At 44.0% G+C, this 13,158-nt stretch overlaps 1 protein-coding gene across 2 annotated transcripts in view; it reads left to right on the forward strand.

Moving 5' to 3' along the window:
- Nucleotides 1–13,158, forward strand: part of NR6A1 (nuclear receptor subfamily 6 group A member 1) — a 209,713-nt gene that overhangs the window by 178,460 nt on the left and 18,095 nt on the right. Inside the window, exons 5-7 of one of the 2 annotated variants that reach the window (XM_067743347.1) lie at nucleotides 8,658–8,812; nucleotides 10,169–10,396; nucleotides 11,714–11,968. In XM_067743347.1, the coding sequence (XP_067599448.1) occupies nucleotides 8,658–8,812; nucleotides 10,169–10,396; nucleotides 11,714–11,968 (638 nt within the window). The remainder of the gene's footprint in view (nucleotides 1–8,657; nucleotides 8,813–10,168; nucleotides 10,397–11,713; nucleotides 11,969–13,158) is intronic. The other variant, XM_067743348.1, reaches the window with a different exon arrangement.

A 13,158-nucleotide genomic window follows, 5' to 3' on the forward strand; every position in this document is an offset into this window, starting at 1 on the left:
CTCTAGGTCCATCCATGTTGCTGCAAATGGCTTTATTTCATTCCTTTTTTATGGCTGAGTAATATTCCATGAGTAGTATGTACCACACCTTCTTTATCCATTCCTGTGTTGATGGACATTTAGGTTGCTTCCATTTCCTGGCTTTTGTAAATAGAATATAGCACATTTTGTTTATCTATTCATCCATCGATGGACATTTTAGGTTGTTTCTACCTCTTGGCTAAAGTGAACATGGCCTTGGCTGCTGGGAACATGAGAGTGCAGATATCTCTTCAAGATCCTGATTTCAACTCTTTTGGATAAATACCGAGTGGGATTACTGTGTCATATGATAATTCTGTTTTTAAGTTTTTGAGAAACCTCCATACTGTTTTCCATAGTCGCCACACCATTTTATTTATATATTCTCACCCAAGTGCACAGGGTTCCAGTTTTCCCCATCCTCTCCAGCACTTCTTATTTTCTCGAGCTTTTTGTTTGTTTGTCTGCTTGCTTCCTTGCTTGCTTGTTTGATACTGGCTATCCTAATAGGCATGAGGTGATTTCTCATTATGGCTTTGATTTCCATTTCCCTGATGATTAGTGACGTTGAGCATCTTTTCATATGCCTGTTGGGTATTTGTATGTCTTCTTTGGAGAAATGTCTATTCAAGTATTTGCTACTTTTTAAAAAATATTTATTTATTTATTTTTGGCTGTGTTGGGTTTTTGTTGCTGCACGTGGGCTTTCTCTAGTTGCGGCAAGTGGGGCCTACTCTTCGTTGTGGTGCGCAGGCTCCTCATTGCGGTAGCTTCTCTTGTAGCAGAGCACGGGCTCTAGGCGGGCAGACTTCAGTAGTTGTGGCACGTGGGCTCAGTAGTTGTGGCTCACAGACTCTAGAGTGCAGTCTCAGTAGTTGTGGCACATGGGCTTAGTTGCTCTGCGGCATGTGGGATCTTCCTGGACCAGGACTCGAACTTGTGTCCCCTGCATTGGCAGGCAGATTCTTAACCACTGTGCCACCAGGGAAGTCCCTAGTATTTGCTTTTTTTAATCAGGCTGATTAATTAGTTAATTGGCTATTGAGTTGTAGGAATTCCTTATATATTTTGAATATTAACCCTTTATCAGATACATAGTTTGCAAAAATTTTCTGGAAGTCTCCTGTTCGCTTTGTCGATTGTTTCCTTTGCTTTGCCAGAAGTCTTTTAGTTTGATGTAATCCTGTATTTCTATTTTTGCTTTGATGTCATATTCAAGAAGTCATTGACAAATTAGGGGTATGGGATTAACAGATACAAACTACTATATATAAAATAGATAAGCAACAGGATAATACTGTATAGCACAGGGAATTATACCCATTGTCTTGTAATAACCTGTAATGGAATAGAATCTGTAAAAATACTGAATCACTATGCTATACACCTGAAACTAACACAATATTGTAACTCAACTATGCTTCAATTAAAAAAAGAAAAATTGAGAGCATCTACTGAACGCTGGCAGAAGACCTCAGACCTCCCAAAAGGCAAGAAACCCCCCACGTACCTGGGTAGGGCAAAAGAAAAAACTAAACAGAGACAAAAGGATAGGGACGGGTCCTGCACCAGCGGGAGAGAGCTGTGAAGGAGGAAAAGTGTCCACACACTAGGAAGCCCCTTCGCGGGTGGAGGCTTCGGGAGGCGGAGTGGGGGAGCTTGGGAGCCGCGGAGGAGAGCACAGCAACAGGGGGGCGGAGGACAAAGCGGACAGATTCCAGCGCAGAGGATCGGGCCGACCGGAACTCGCCAGCCGAGAGGCTTGTCTGCTCGCCCGCCGGGGCGGGCGGGACTGGGAGCTGAGGCTCCGGCTTTTGTCGGAGCGCCGGGAGAGGACTGAGGTTGGCGGCGTGAACACAGCCTGCAGGGCGTTAGTGCACCGCGGCTGGCCGGGAGAGAGTCCGGGGAGAAGTCTGGAACTGCCGAAGAGGCAAGAGACTTTTACGTCCCTCTTTGTTTCCTGGTGCACGAGGAGAGGGGATTAAGAACGCTGCTTGAGAGAGCTCCAGGGACGGGCGCGAGCCGCGGCTAAAAGTGCGGAGCCCAGAGACAGACATGAGACGCTAGGGCCGCTGCTGCCGCCACCGGGAGGCCTGTGTGCGAACACAGGTCACTAGCCACACGCCCTTCCGGGGAGCCTGTGCAGCCCGCCACTGCCAGGGTCCCGGGAGCCAGGGACAACTCCCCCGGGAGAACGCACAGGCGCGCCTCAGGCTGCAACTTCTCGCCGGCCTCTGCCGCCGCAGGCCCGTCCCACACTCCGTGCCCCTCCCTACCCCCGGGCCTGAGTGACCCAGAGCCTCCGAATCAGCGGCTCCTTTAACCCCGTCCTGTCTGAGCAAAGAACAGACGCCCTCCGGCGACCTACACGCACAGGCGGGGCTAAATCCAAAGCTGAGCCCCTGGGAACTGTGAGAACAAAGAAGAGAAAGGGAAATCTCTCCCAGCAGCCTCAGAAGCAGCGGATTAAAGCTCCACAATCAACTTGATATACCCTGCATCTGTGGAATACCTGAATAGACAACCAATCATCCCAAATTAAGGAGCCCTGTGGATGAAAGGCTCTTGGGGCTGCAGCCAGGAGTCAGTGCTGTGCCTCTGAGGTGGGAGAGCCAACTTCAGGACACTGATCCACAAGAGACCTCCCAGCTGCACATAATATCAAACAGCAAAAATTTCCGAGAGATCTCCATCTCAACGCCAGCACCCAGCTTCACTCAACGACCAGCAAGCTACAGTGCTGGACATCCTATGCCAAACAACTAGCAAGACAGGAACACAACCCCACCCATTAGCAGAGAGGCTGCCCAAAATCATAATAAGTCTACAGACACCCCAAAACACACCACCAGACGTGGACCTGCCCACCAGAAAGACAAGATCTAGCCTCATCCACCAGAACACAGGCACTAGTACCCTCCACCAGGAAGCCTACACAACCCACTGAACCAACCTTAGCCACTGGGGACAGACACAAAAAACAACAGGAACTACGAACCTTCAGCCTGCAAAAAAGGAGACCCCAAACACAGTAAGATAAGCAAAATGAGAAGACAGAAAAACACACCACAGATGAAGGAGCAAGATAAAAACCCATCAGACCTAACAAATGAAGAGGAAATAGGCAGTCTACCTGAAAAAGAATTCAAAATAATGATAGTAAGGTTGATCCGAAATCTTGGAGCTAGAATGGACAATAGAATGGACAAAATGCAAGAATCAGTTAACAAGGACCTAGAAGAACTAAAGATGAAACAAGCAACGATGAACAACACAATAAATGAAATTAAAAGTACTCTAGATGGGATCAATAGCAGAATAACTGAGGCAGAAGAACGGATAAGTGACCTGGAAGATAAAATAGTGGAAATAACTACTGCAGAGCAGAATAAAGAAAAAAGAATGAAAAGAACTGAGGACAGTCTCAGAGACCTCTGGGACAACATTAAACGTACCAACATTCGAATTATAGGGGTTCCAGAAGAAGAAGAGAAAAAGAAAGGGACTGAGAAAATATTTGAAGAGATTATAGTTGAAAACTTCCCTAATATGGGAAAGGAAATAGTTAATCAAGTCCAGGAAGCACAGAGAGTCCCATACAGGATAAATCCAAGGAGAAATACGCCAAGACACATATTAATCAAACTGTCAAAAATTAAATACAAAGAAAACATATTAAAAGCAGCAAGGGAAAAACAACAAATAACACACAAGGGAATCCCCATAAGGTTAACAGCTGATCTTTCAGCAGAAACTCTGCAAGCCAGAAGGGAGTGGCAGGACATATTGAAAGTGTTGAAGGAGAAAAACCTGCAACCAAGATTACTCTACCCAGCAAGGATCTCATTCAGATTTGATGGAGAAATTAAAACCTTTAGAGACAAGCAAAAGCTGAGAGAGTTCAGCACCACCAAACCAGCTCTACAACAACTGCTAAAGGAACTTCTCTAGGCAAGAAACACAAAAGAAGGAAAAGACCTACAATAACAAACCCAAAACAATTAAGAAAATGGGAATGGGAACACACATATCGATAATTACCTTAAATGTAAATGGACTAAATGCTCCCACCAAAAGACACAGATTGGCTGAATGGATACAAAAACAAGACCCATATATTTGCTGTCTACAAGAGACCCGTATGCTAACACATATATATGGAATTTAAGAAAAAAAAAATGTCATGAAAAACCTAGGGGTGAAACAGGAATAAAGACACAGACTTACTAGAGAATGGACTTGAGGCTATGGGGAGGGGGAAGGGTAAACGGTGACAAAGCAATAAAGAGGCATGGACATGTATACACTACCAAACGTAAGGTAGATAGCTAGTGGGAAGCAGCCGCATAGCACAGGGAGATCAGCTCGATGCTGTGTGACCGCCTGGAGGAGTGGGATAGGGAGGGTGGGAGGGAGGGTGACGCAAGCGGGAAGAGATATGGGAACATATGTATATATATAACTGATTCATTTTGTTGTGAAGCTGAAACTAACATACCATTGTAAAGCAATTATGCTCCAATAAAGATGTTTAAAAAAAAAAAAAAAAAGAAAAATTATTGCCAAGGCCAATGTCAAGAAGTTTTTTCTCTGTGTTTTCTTTTAGGAGTTGTAGTGTTTTGGGTCTTATGTTTAAGTCTTTAATACACTGAGTTGCTTTTTGCATATGACATAAGGTAAAACTCTAATTTTATTCTTTTGCATATGGATATCCAATTTTCCCAACACCACTTGTTTTTTTTTTGTATTTTTCTGCCGTACGCGGGCCTCTCACTGTTGTGGCCTCTCCCATTGCGGAGCACAGGCTCCGGACGCGCAGGCTCAGAGGCCATGGCTTACGGACCCAGCCGCTCCGTGGCATGTGGAATCTTCCCAGACCGGGGCACGAACCTGTGTCCCCTGCATCGGCAGGCAGACTCTCAACCACTGCGCCACCAGGGAAGCCCCCAACACCACTTGTTGAAGATACTCTCCTTTTCCCATTGTGTAGTCTTGGCATCTTTGTCAAAGATCTTTTGACCATAAGTCTGGGTTTATTTGGGGGCTCTGTATGTCTGTCCTTGTGCCAGTACGTTACTGTTTTGATTACTTTAGCTTTGTAATATGTTTTGAAATCAGGAAGTGCAAGGCCTCTAGTTTTGTTGTTTTTTCTCAGGATTGTTTTGGCTATTTGGGGTTCTTTGTGGTTTCATATGAATTTTAGGATTGTTTTTTTCAGCAAAAAAATGCCATTGGAATTTTGATAGGGATTACATTGAATCTGTAGAACACTTTGGATAGTATGGACTTTTTAACAATATTAAGTCTTTTAATCTATGAACACAGGTTGTCTTTCCATTTATTTATGTCTTTAATTTCTTTCAGCAGTGTACAATCCTTTCACCTCCTTAGTTTTTTCCTAAGTATTTTATTCTTTTTTTTTTTTTTTTTTTTTGGTGGTACGCGGGCCTCTCACTGCTGTGGCCTCTCCCGTTGCGGAGCACAGGCTCCAGACGCACAGGCTCAGCGGCCATGGCTCACGGGCCTAGCTGCTCCGCGGCATGTGGGATCTTCCCGGACCGGGGCACGAACCCATGTCCCCTGCATCAGCAGGCGGACCCTCAACCACTGCGCCACCAGGGAAGCCCCTATTTTATTCTTTTTGATACTATTATAAATGAGATTGTTTTCTTAATTTTCTCTTCAGATAATTCATTATTAGTATATAAAAATGCAACTGATTTTCTATGTAGACTTTGTATCCTGCAGCTTTGCTGAATTCTTATATTAGTTCTAATAGTTTTTTGGTGACATCTTTAAGTTATCTACATATAAGATCATATGTCTTCTGTGAACAGAGATAGTTTTACTTCTTCCTTTTTGATTTAGATGCCTTTTGTTTCTTTTTCTTGCCTGTTGCTCTGGCGAGGACTTCTAGTGCTATCTTGAATAGATGTGGTAAGAGTGGGCATCCTTGTCTTGATCCTGATCTTAGAGGAAAAGCTTTCCGTTTTTCACCACTGAGTATGATGTTAGCTATGGGCTTTTCATATATGGCCTTATTTGTATTTCTTCTTTTTATACTTAGATACAATAGAAAGTTTATCCATTGGGGAGAATTCTTAAGCATTTCCTCAATGAAAAACCTTCCTCACTATTACCTAATGTTTTTTGAGTACCCTCTGTGGCTCTCTCACCATGACAAGGGATCCTCAGTCATTTACATCTCCAGACTCTGTGTTCTCTCCAGAATTGAGGAGGCTGATGCTCAGAAAAACCTATTTCATCTGTCATTGCTTTTGGGGTTTTGATACTGGGCATATAATTTTCCTTTTAGTCTTTTACTGTTTTCAGGTGGTGTGTTAGGAAGAAAGAGCTGTTATCTCCAAGTTCTTAACCGTGTTTAATTAAAAATAAGAAGTGGGCTTCCCTGGTGGCACAGTGGTTGAGAGTCTGCCTGCTAATGCAGGGGACGCGGGTTCGAGCCCTGGTCTGGGAGGATCCCACATGCCGCAGAGCGACTAGGCCCGTGAGCCACGACTGCTGAGCCTGCGCGTCTGGAGCCTGTGCTCCGCAACAAGAGAGGCTGCGATAGTGAGAGGCCTGTGCACCGCGATGAAGAGTGGCCCCCACTTGCCACAACTAGAGAAAGCCCTTGCACATAAATGAAGACCCAACACAGCAAAAATAAATAAATAAATAAACTCCTACCCCAACATCTTAAAAAAAAAAAAAAAGTGATAGAATTTCCATTTATTGAGCACCTATTGTGCACCTTCACTTAATAACTTTATCTTAGATTAACCTCCCAAGTCTATCTGACTCAAACCTGTATGCTTCTTTGCTCCAGCACCCAGTGGAGGGAATAATGAGCTATGAGGGAAGTGGTATTATCTCCATTTTACCAATGAGGGAGCTAAGGCTCAGAGAACTTGAGTGACTTGCCCAACAGGAAGTACCCAGCTAGGAAATGACAGATGAGATTTACACCCAGATTCAAGCACTCCCAACAAGTTCCATCCCCTGTTCAATACATTAATGATTGCTTAGTGTCCCATGAGACCCTCAGGGAGAGACAAGTACAGTCCAACTTTGACTTCCAGCTGGAATAAGCTTGATTTTACCATAACTGGCCCTTTTTACCAAGCTCAAGTACTTCCATGAAAACAATGATTTCAGTGTTATAAGGACCTCTAAGAGAAAAGATTTGGGTTTTTTGCTACATGTGACTGAATAAAAAAAGACAAACCCTCTAATTCAATATGCAACCCAAACTATTTAAAACCAATCACTCAACTTGAATACCAGTTAAACATTTCTCGTTTTCCCTCAAAGTCCTCTGTGTTGGCTAACTTCCAGTTCTAAATGCCTATTTATATCTATGATTGGAGCAGCTCAAGGTTCCCTCACAGGCAAAGAAGTATGTAGGTTTGTGTCAGACAGACTTGGGAGAAAATGTCCTCCCAGGCTTTCCTGGGAGGAAACAAGAACAAGAACAAGAACAAGAAACAAAAATTCATCTGGCTCTTTTTCCTCAGCACTCACTCTCATTCTGTGTGCTGACTTTAGCCAGCTTGGCCTCAACTCTGGATTAAACACTTAAGAGAAGAAGTGTGTGTCCACTCCCTATATGGCATAGTAGCTAGAGCACTGGACTGAATACTTGGCTACTTTGGCCTCTTCCTCAAACTCCTGCTCAGACATGGGCAAGTCAATTTGCTTGTCTGAGCTACAGTTTCTTCTTTTATTCAGTAGACTTAGAAATGTCTTTCTTACTAAGAAATCTCATGCAAAGGTATATAGTCAGTACTTAGTAAGTGGACATTTATTCATTTATCCAACATGCATTTATTTGAGTACTGCTTTTTTCTAGATCCTGTCATAGCCTAAGGTCTTACAGAGGATATTTTTATGATACATTACCATAAGTGCTATAAAAATAACAATAATAATCAGGATATCATTGTCAGCCTTCCATAATAGTTGTTACGTGCTAGGCCCTTTTCTAAACATGTGATAATATATTAATTTAATCCTCAAAACAGTCCTATGTGATAGATACTATTATTCTCTCCACTATACAGGTGAAGGAACTTAGGTTTAAATAGTTGTATGACTTGCCCAAGATTGTACAACTAGAAAGTGGCAGAACCTGGATTAGAACAAAGGTGATTTGAGTGTAAAATTCAAACTCTTAACCGTTATGGTATTCTGCCTCTCTCAGAATACACAGAATTATGAGTGGATAGAAGAAGGACCTAAAATTCTGTCTGCGCTTAGTAATAGAAGGATTCAAAAAGAAGGTGACATTTGAATTGGGTCTTAAATGGCAAGTAGGAGTTTGTTATTGAAGAGTGGTGTTTCAGCGACAGGAAAGAATAGACTAAGGACAAAGAGGAGTGTTGAGGAACCTAGAGGCTTTGTGGCTGGGAGGAGGGTGAATGGACGAAAGGAATGCCATGGTGAGCCATAGTGCTGGCAGGCAGGCAACCAAGCTGTCCTAAGATTAGTGAGAGAGAGACCTGGAGTATGTGGGTGGAGGGGAGGGAATTTGTCTTTCTCTCTAGAGAGTTCTAAGAAGCCCCATGACATTTAAATAAGTTCTCAGTCCTAAAGAAGGAACACCCAGTCTAACATATATCAATTCCTTGTCAAAGATATCAGAGGAAGAGATCGAAAGGATTATGTCTGGGCAGGAATTTGAGGAAGAGGCCACTCACTGGAGCAACCATGGTGACAGCGACCACAGTTCCCCTGGGAACAGGGCTTCAGAGAGCAACCAGCCCTCACCAGGCTCCACACTGTCCTCCAGGTGAGCTTCAAGGCAAACCCAACATCATCTAGGGATCACCCAAAGAATGGACCCACAAGCAACCTCTGAGCTGGGCTGGGTATTCCTGCCAGTCCGTCTCAGCCATTGTACTCTTGCTTCCTCAGTCTTTTGGGGTTGGGGTGACGATGATGCAAAGCAGCATTTTACAGCCCATTTTTTAGCTAAAGACCTTGAAAATGTCAGCAGTCTCTTCCGCAGATTGATAAAGTGCTATAGCCACTATCCGTGCCCATACATTCTTCACCTAACAGAATAACATTTTAATTGTAGCTCTTTTCTCTCACTTACTTTATCATTTAAAAAAAAACCACATTGACAATATCGAATTAAGTTATCATTTCTCTGTCTCAGCAAGAGTGAAGATTTTCACGTTATAAATTTTAGGAAACGGTGAAAACTTTTCAAGTTAGATTTGCTGGTGTCATGAAATACCAGTTTGAAGACTCTTGGTTCTAGAATGATATCTTAAGGTAGTTGTTAGGTGTGAAATATAGCCATCAGCTACCAAGGAAGATTTTCTTTCTCCAGAAATCTTTATTTTAGGACAGGCGTTGAGAAACATTTTTTATAAAGGCCAGATAGTAAATATTTTAGGGTTTGCAATCCACACAGTCTAGGTCTCAACTACTCAGTTCTGCCATTGTAGTCTGGAAGCAGCCAGAGACAATATGTAAATGAATGAGTGTGGCTGTGTTCTAATAAAACTTCATTTACCAAAACAGGCCATGGACCATAGTTTGCCAGCCCCTGTTACAGGAGGGGTCATCTAGGTAAAACTAGTTGACTGTTAGATTTCTCCAAGAAAGGTGGGGAAGATAAGAATATTCCTTTCTCTTGATATTTCATTATAACTTTCATTCATTCGTTTGTTCCTTAGTTTGTTCCTTCCTTTGAATGTTTAGGGAGTTGTTGCCACATGCCAGGTTCTTTGCTAGGTGCTGGATTTGTTTTGTGGCCTGGCAAGGCACTTAGCCTGTTTCTGACTTAGTTGTCCTAGCAGTATAAAATACAAACACTCACCTTTGTCATCATAGTCTATGAATATTCTATGAAACTCTCCAAATGTGGCACCTGTACAGAGAGGTCATTTAACCAGTGTTTTTCAGTACAGCTCTGCCAAGTTCTGGGTGTCCAGAGGTGAGCCACACATAATGCACATTTGCACAGAGACCCCATCTAGTAGGGGAGACATGCGTGTAACCACTGATTATGTCCTTAGCTTAATGAAGACAGAGTGCATGGCCAGAGAACACCTGAGCCACCTCCTAGCTCACTTCCTTTGAGTAGGCAGTAGACCTGCGATGTTTCTGCTTGACATGAGACTTTTCTCTCCAGTAGGTCTGTGGAACTAAATGGATTCATGGCATTCAGGGATCAATACATGGGGATGTCTGTGCCTCCACACTATCAATATATACCGCACCTTTTTAGCTATTCTGCCCACTCTCCACTTCTGCCCCCACAAGCTCGCAGCCTGGATCCCCAGTCATATAGTCTGATTCATCAGCTGGTGTCAGCCGAGGACCTGGAGCCATTGGGCACGCCCATGTTGATTGAAGATGGGTGAGTGAGCCTTGGTCTATTTAGCCCTGTAGCTTCAAAGTGGTCCCTACCCCACACCCATCTTCATCCCTGGCTGCTGTACCTCAGGCTTTGGAATGAGTTGGGGGATAATAAGCAATGACTCGAGCATCAGAGGACAAATCTTTGCTTATCGTTGAAGTTAGTGCTCCCTCATTTTTCTCTTGAGCATCTTTTCTCATAGAGTGGGGGCTATTTATCAATCGCTATGGAGTTGGGATTAAAGGACTTTTGTTTCTAGTTGGGCCGAGGTACGCCAGTCTCTGGAATGGGTCTGAGTGCTTCTGTGCCAGAGATGAGGTGTAATTCTGGGAATAATCATACATTAAGTTTAGTCTTCTTAACAGGGCACTCAAGGCACTAACTGGTTGTGGCCTGTCTGTATCCGTAGTCAACATACTCATCAGTAGCCTAGGGCCGTGTGCTCTGTGTGCAGGCCTGAGTGGGTGGAAGGAATACTCTTTCAATCCTGTCAGCTCTGCCTGAGTAGATAATAATTCAGCCCACCCATTGCTCTACTCATTATTCATTTAGCCTGGAGCATAGGCTGTTTGAGTGTTATTGACTCAAACAGTTATTGACTGCCCCCTCTGCTCCAAAAGGTGTCCTGAGATTTCTTAAGCTAGTTTCCAATTTCAGAAGAGGAAATTCAGATGTCTGTCACAAGAAGGCCACCACCAAAACCTTTATAAATCTGTTGTGGGGGTGTGGGGAAGAGTCATGACAGGGGCCTTGAGAGAAAGAAAACTGGGACCCTATCCCCTCCAGCCCAGAGATGAGAAATGCCCTGCTCCTTCCATCCCGCAGTAGCTTACTTTCCTGAACTTGCACCACCAGGGGGTGCAATGAGAGCAAGAAAAGCTTCTGAACCTGTTCTCTTCTCTTTCAGCCATCTCGCCCCGAGGCTCATTTTTGTGCCAATCCCTGTATTGAGTAGGCACCAGATTCACCCTAATGGAGCCCTCATTTCCAAAACTGGTGCAAAAGTGACGGAATTTTCTTCTAACACATGGAGCATTAAAAGTCATACTCCCTGATAATTGCACAAATTTCTAAGCCTCCTTTCCCCTTTGCAACCTTTTCTTATCAAATCTGCTCCTCCAGCCCTGAGCTTACTGCTGGCCCCAGTCCTGTCCCTTTATCATTAAACTGAATTGAATGGAGCTGGAGATGCTTGGTCAAGGGCAAGGAGCCCACTGCCAGAGACCCTTTGTGCCCTTAGGAGTACTCTCTCCCTTTGCCCCCATCCTCACCATTCTGGCCACTAGAAGTAAATTTCTCCTGTTCCTACCCCCCCAGATATGCTGTGACTCAAGCAGAGCTATTTGCCCTGCTTTGCCGCCTGGCTGACGAGCTGCTTTTTAGGCAGATTGCCTGGATCAAGAAACTGCCTTTCTTCTGCGAGCTCTCAATCAAGGATTACACGTGCCTCCTGAGCTCTACGTGGCAGGAATTAATCCTGCTGTCCTCCCTCACTGTTTACAGCAAGCAGATCTTCGGGGAGCTGGCTGATGTCACCGCCAAGTACTCACCCTCTGATGAAGAACTACATAGGTGAGAGCTGCTGGCTGGGGAGAAAGTCTCAGGCAACCAAACCATTGTCATCTCTGCAAGGCAGGGCTGCCTGACACTCCAAAGGATGGGCATTAAAGCCACACGTGGCTGGACTTGAATCTTCACTCTGCTGCTGACTAGCTTTGTAACTTTGGTCAAGTCTCTGATCCTCAGGTTCTGAATTTATAAAGTGGGGTAATGACAGTATCTCCCCAACAAGGTAGTTGTGAGGGATAAATGATAATGTGCAGCAAAGCTTAGCAAGTGCTAAGCTGTTATTTTGGTCACATCTAGATTACTGAGATAAGATAATGTATCTGGAAAGAACATTTCCTACAAGGTGAGGGGCTCTGAGCTGTAGTTTACAATCCAAGAAAAAGACTCAGGAGTTATTGTGGTACCTACTGTGTGCCAAGCACTGGGCTTGGTATTTTACATTATTATCTTTCTTTGTCACAGTCTCCAGCACTGTAGGTGTTGTTATGCCCATTTTATAGATGAGAAAACTGAAGTTCAGAGGGGCCTACCCTTGAGGGTTTTGGATTTGAACCCAGAGCCTGGATTTGAACCTATGCCTGCCCAACTGAAAGTCTAGGCTCTTTCACAGTATCTCAGATGCAGTGAGATAGGAGAATGGGACTGAAATACTAAACTCTCCTCCTCGATGTTTTCTGGCATAAAGTTTCATCGCAGCCAGCTAGGATCCTTCTAACCTCCCTGCCTAGAGCAGGTCTTTTCCTCACTCACTTTGGAGACCTGGAGCACATGGTAATACCCCAAAATCAGGAAGAATGATCTCCTGATACAATTTTTCTGACTTACTGATTTATCCATGTGAAACATAAAGTTTAAATCGCATTTAAAAGCCCTTTCAATAGTTCACCTTTATTAGACAGTTTAAAATAATGGAAGTCATGGGATTCCAGAGCACCAAGAGAGAGGGAAGAAAAGGTTCCTCCATCGAAGAAAGCTGGAGAAGGTAGAGTACCAGCCCCCAAACTTCTCTACACAGGACTGAGGTGCATCTCCCTCTGCCACTTAATCACCATGGCGTAAAGATAAGTTGAGACTTAGGCTGGGAGCGAAGCTCTAACACCTTCAAGGGCCCTTTGCACAGCTGAGGGAGGGAGGAGTCTGGGTACTTTCTCCCCCTGGTTTTCTAATATTTCCTTATTAATGATGCTTACAGG

This window comes from Pseudorca crassidens, chromosome 7 (assembly GCF_039906515.1).
Source record: "Pseudorca crassidens isolate mPseCra1 chromosome 7, mPseCra1.hap1, whole genome shotgun sequence".
Lineage (NCBI taxonomy): Eukaryota > Metazoa > Chordata > Mammalia > Artiodactyla > Delphinidae > Pseudorca > Pseudorca crassidens.